The 6,175-nt window shown below is 39.2% G+C and overlaps 1 protein-coding gene across 1 annotated transcript in view; it reads right to left on the minus strand.

The window, feature by feature from the left end:
* Positions 1-3,909: 3,909 nt before the first annotated feature.
* Positions 3,910-6,175, minus strand: part of LOC107685511 (leucine-rich repeat protein SHOC-2-like) — a 9,745-nt gene continuing 7,479 nt past the window's right edge. Inside the window, exons 7-8 of the mRNA XM_016482108.1 lie at positions 5,495-5,612; positions 3,910-5,407 (exon numbers count right to left, since the gene is read on the minus strand). Of these exons, the coding sequence (XP_016337594.1) occupies positions 5,199-5,407; positions 5,495-5,612 (327 nt within the window). The 3' untranslated portion in view covers positions 3,910-5,198. The remainder of the gene's footprint in view (positions 5,408-5,494; positions 5,613-6,175) is intronic.

Here is a 6,175-nt window from a genome sequence, read left to right on the forward strand (position 1 = left end):
GACATGATCGATAGACAGACAGATGACAGACATGATCGATACAGATGACAGACATGATCAATAGACAGACAGATAAGACATGATCGATAGACAGACAGATAGACATGATCGATAGACAGACAGACAGACATGATCAATAGACAGACAGATAGACATGATCGATAGACAGACAGATGACAGACATGATCGATCGATAGACAGACAGATGATAGATAGACAGACAGATGACGGACATGATTGATAGACAGACAGATGACAGACATGATCGATAGACAGACAGAGACATGATCGATAGACAGACAGATGACGGACATGATCGATAGACAGACAGATGATAGATAGACAAATGATAGACATGATCGATAGACAGACAGATGACAGACATGATAGATAGACAGACAGATGACAGACATGATAGACAGACAGATGATAGATAGACAGACAGATGATAGACATGATCGATAGACAGATGATAGATAGACAGATGATAGACATGATCGACAGACAGATGACAGACATGATCGATAGACAGATGAGACAAATGATAGACCTGATCGATAGACAAATGATAGACATGATCGATAGACAGAGACATGATCAATAGACAGACAGATAGACATGATCGATAGACAGACAGATGACAGACATGATAGATAGACAGACAGATGTTAGATAGACACAGATGACAGACAGATGATAGATAGACAGACAGATGACAGACATGATCGATAGACAGATGAGACATGATCGACAGACAGATGAGACATGATCGATAGACAGATGATAGAGACAAATGATAGACATGATCGATAGACAGATGATAGATAGACAGACAGATGACGGACATGATCGATAGACAGACAGATGACAGACATGATCGATAGACAGATGATAGATAGGATCGAGACAGACAGACAACAGACATGATCGATCGATAGACAGACAGATGATAGATAGACAGACAGATGACAGACATGATCGATAGACAGATGATAGATAGACAGACAGATGACGGACATGATCGATAGACAGACAGATGACAGACATGATCGATAGACAGATGATAGATAGACAGACGATAGACATGATCGATAGACAGACAGACATAGACTGACAGATGAGATAGACAGAATCCTAGACAGACAGACGTAGATAGATAGATGATAGACAGACATGATATATATACAGACAGAATCCCAGACAGATAGACAGAGATTGATAGATATAAACAGACGATATAGATCAGGGGTGGCGAACTCCGGTCCTGGAGAGCCGCAGTCCTGCAGAGTTCAGCTCTAACCCTAATAAAAACTCACCTGCCTGAAGCTTCCTAGTAACCCTTCAGGCCTTGATTAGCTTGTTCAGGTGTGTTTGATTAGGGTTGAAGCAAAACTCTGCAGGGCTGCGACTCTCCAAGACCGACGTTCGCCACCCCTGATATAGACAGAATTCCAGACAGATAGACAGACGTAGATAGATAGATGATAGACAGATGATAGACAGACAGAATCTCAGACAGAGATATAGATTTTACTTAAAAAAAAAAAAAAAAGGGAAAGTCGTGGCCTAATGGTTAGTCGGACTCGTAACCCAAAGGTTGCGGGTTCGAGTCTCGTACCGGCACGGATTGTAGGTGGGGGGAGTGAATGTACAGCGCTCTCTCCCACCTTCAATACCACGACTGAGGTGCCCTTGAGCAAGGCACAAACCCCCAACTGCTCCCCGGGCGCCGCAGCATAAATGGCTGCCCACTGCTCCGGGTGTGTGTTCAGTGCTGTGTGTGTGCACTTTGGATGGGTAAATGCAGAGCACTAATTCTGAGTATGGGTCACCATACTTGGCCACATATCACGTCACTTTCACTTTCACTTTAGATATAGACAGACAGACGATAGATAGACAGAGACCGACAGATAGATAGACAGACAGACATACATAGATATAGATAGACAGACAGACGATAGACATGATCGATAGACAGACAGACATAGATAGATATAGATAGACAGTCAGAATCACAGACAGATAGATGGTTTAACAGGCAAATAAATAACAGTTATATACTCTCTGACAGAAACAATTTGAGTGGTTTGTTGATCAGATTAATGATCTGGACTGATCATTTAAAAATGTATGACAGGTGGGAGAGGAGGACATTTGACATTCATAAGGCAGTCAAATGAACATTTATTTGAAGAATGCTTATCAAAGCAAAGACTTGATCTGATGGAAGAGGGTCCTGTTACTCGCTCGGGCTGAGTCAGAAACAAACAAACCAAGAGTCACCTTTAAGGCTGTTTTTCTAGAGAAAAGTACGTTAGACATGTCTGCACAACACTTGATACCCTATGAACTGTCCAAAAAAAAAAACATTTTGCAGTTAAGAAAGAGCAACATTTTTATGTGTACTTTTTTTTTTACATCCCTGTCCATCCAACCAGACAATTATGAATAAAAAAAAAGAAAGAAAAAAGAAAGAAAGAAAGAAAATAAACATGCTTGTTTCCTATACATAGCAAGGCAAGAAAAAAACAGGAAACATGTAACATTCCTATGTTTAAAAAAAATAATTAAAAAACCATGGAAAATGAACTTCATTTATACAATTTCTATTACCTAAATGCACAGACAATACATAAAAAAAATAAACCATACCCTTAAACTCCAATCATAAGGATTCACCAGACAAATACAAGATCAAAATTAAAATTGCCACCCCGGCTGATTATAACCGCGCTGTCAGTATTCACCATTAAAAGTACAATTATTATGTATTTATTGTCTTTTTTGACTACATTCCTGATTTGTGATGCATTCTCATCCGAAGCCGATCATACTGTTAACCTACATAAAAACCAGCCCCACTCCCCTGCATAAATGGCATATAAATGCTGGAAAAAAAAAAAAAAAAAAACCTTAAATAGAACACGTCACAAGGCCACGTCCCTAATGCACGTCTCACTTGAAGTACTCAAAGGCATTTATTGTCACATAATTCCATTTTGTTAACATCTAACTATTCCCTCACACACACGCGCGCGCGCACACACACACACACACACAAAAGAAAGCTTTTATACAAAACCAGGAATGCAATGCCTCTGGTGTATAGTTAAGCATGAACAGAGAAAGCCCTTTTTACAATGTTTGTATTTTTGTCGTTTTTTTGTTTTTATTCAGCATCTGCATCAGGCGCAAGATATGCACCGAGCAGGTCCAGAGGGATTTCATCTGTAGCAGAACGTCTGTGCTGGTAGAACCGGCCCGAGAAGCCAGTCCCGTAACGTCTCACGCGGGCCGGTTCTTTTACAGCATTAAGTTTCTAGGAGGTCCATAAGCAGCAACAGGTTCTGCTGGCTGATAAAAAAGCAGCGATTTGTGTCCTTTTCATGGCCCCACGAATGCGAAGTGCCTCTCCGAAGCCTTTACACTGCTGCCAATGTACACAATGTCTTTATGAATCAAAGGAAAGAGCAAGAGGAAATGTAAAAAAAAAAACAAAAAAAACAAAAAGAAACAAGGTGGACAACACAAAATACATTTGGCTTGATAAACTAAAGTGGAGGTGGAAATTTACAGTCGCTTGATATAATACTAAACCAAAAGAAATTCCATTTTGAACGAAACAACTCTTGTTTGAAAAGGTGAAAAAAAAAAGTTAGCAAATTTGTATCATGGACACATTTGGGATTTTAATTGCAATACTTTGATGATCTGCACCAGTTGAAACTGATATGACTTTTTAAATATATAGAAACACAAACTAGTCAGATAGAAGTTTAAATCAAAACATTTAATAAAGAGAAAAAGCGTCAAAGCCTTGGGAAAAAAAAAAGTTCTGAAGAGAATGTTATAGTTTGAATTTGCTGAGGCAATTTTTTTCATTCATTGTTATAAAATATACATGATAAGAGAATTAAAATAAAAGAAACCACTTCACAAATAATAATAATAATAATAATAATAATAAATGCCCCCTTCCATACGTTTAATCGGTAACATGAAATGTCGCAACCCTTTTACTTGAGGGGGATGCCAAATATCAATACAAAGTGCATTAAAAGCAGCAGCATATGAGTGTGTATGTGGGATAAACGGTTAAAAAAAAAAAAAAAAAAACCCCCCCCGGTAATCATTCTTTAATATTCTGTGAATTTAAAAGAGCAGAAAATCACAGGGAAAAGTTTAAACCGGTCCGATGACACGGACCAGGAAATCCTTCAAATGCAGAATTTAAAAAAGGAGGGAAGTGATGTTGAATGGGCGTTTGGCATTCCTCACAGTAAACGCGGGCCTTTAACTGCTAGCACTGTTCAGCACCTGATATGGAGATGCGACTTTCACCGATAGGACACAAGCAACACTGTGGCTATGGCAAACAAGTAAACAATCCCAAACCCCACGTCCAGAACAGAGACGGCCGAAACCAGACCTGCACCTCTGAGTGCTGTGATTGCTATCAAAAAACTATTTTTGATTCATCTGTTACTTCACTATTTCACAGGGAAAAAAAAGATTGTGGATTCATCATTTTAAAACGTCATGCGCAGCAACACGTCCCGACAGCGAAGACTAAGAGGAATGAATATTTTTAAAAAGGGAGCGACAAAATAATCGACAATAATTACAAAATGAAAAGGAATTACGGAATAAATTATAATTTTGTAAATTCATCCTTTTTGTATTAAAAACGTCTTGGATAATAATGTTCAGACACAAACCACCCAACTGCACTGAATAGGCACAATTCTAGAATAATAATAATACAAAAAGAAGAACTAAAATTTGTTCACTGCTTCCAAAACAGCTCCTCTGTACAATAAAAATCTTTTGGTTGTGGGATGACAAAAACAAAAAAAAAAACACTCACATAACAGTATGGCGGCAGCAGCAAAAATGAATTGTTTTGTTTTTGCATACAACTGATTCCTGGCGTCGAAACCCCTATAATGACTTTCAATAAATTGGCAAAATGACTGAAACATTTTAAGAGCGCCTCTTCAGAATCACTAATGTACATTAATTTTGGCAACTGAAGTCTAGACATTGTTTTCTACTGGGGTAAAGGGGACCTAACTGGCTACGATTCCTCCACCGATAGGAACCCAGTTACGCAGTTTCCTGTCCTAGATATAATGATGGCGAAGGTAATGTTGTGTGGCGAATCGGTTTCCTCTTTGTACAGTGTGTGAGCCATCTCAGACCATGGCGCGGTAGGGACCCTGCATCTTGAGGAACTGGATGATAAAGGACGGGCCTCCGGCGACGATCTGCGGCGGGAGGTGGCTGAGGGGGCAGTTCTCTATGCTCATGATGGACAGCTTACTGCACAGCGCCAGCTCGAACGGCAGACTGTGCAGGTTAGGGTTGTCGTTCAGATACAGGTCCTCCAGGTTCTCCAGTGTACCTGTGGGTTGGAGAGAGGAAGGCCGTAAGAGAGCTGCGTATGAATGTGTGTGGCCGTGTGCGTTTGAGGGCAGCGGTGAGCTCGTACCAATCTCCTCAGGTAGGTGCTGCAGCAGGTTCTCTCCCAAGCCCAGGTATGTCAGGTTGGTCAGGTGACCGATTCCTCTTGGCAAAGTGGTCAGCTGATTATTGGTCAACACAAGTTTCTGCAAAGAAATGCCAGAAATTAGTTTCACACTAACCACTATAATAGGGTGACCCAAGGTTTCTGCAGACATGAACAAGTTAAATTTAAGACTTTTTAAGACCTTTTTAATACCACCTTATATGAAATTTAAGACCTAAACCTGTAATGGAAATACACATTTTATTACATACATATGTAATATTGAATGTGTATAAATTAAAAAGAAAACAAAATATAATTTCTGTAATAAATGGTATTTATAACTACGATATACTGCGAGCTTTTAATGTCAGCAGACAATATTCCATACAAAATATCCCAGCAAAATAACTGCATCACTGAGATTTTTGGTGGAGTAAACAATTTATTCTGAAGCAATATTTTCATCAGTGTTCTATCAGCTTTTACATACTTAAATCTGCATATTTAACTTTACAAAGGGCGCACGCGCACTAGACTTCACGTAATGCCTGCACTCTGTAGGTGCTTTGAATGTTTTTTTGTGTAGTCAGACTTGTCATGGTGTTATTTAACTATATCATGTTATGAATAAACTAAACATTTAGAATTTTTACCTCAGTG

The sequence above is a fragment of the Sinocyclocheilus anshuiensis genome, unplaced genomic scaffold (genome assembly GCF_001515605.1).
Source record: "Sinocyclocheilus anshuiensis isolate Anshui unplaced genomic scaffold, SAMN03320099.WGS_v1.1 scaffold826, whole genome shotgun sequence".
Classification (NCBI taxonomy): domain Eukaryota; kingdom Metazoa; phylum Chordata; class Actinopteri; order Cypriniformes; family Cyprinidae; genus Sinocyclocheilus; species Sinocyclocheilus anshuiensis.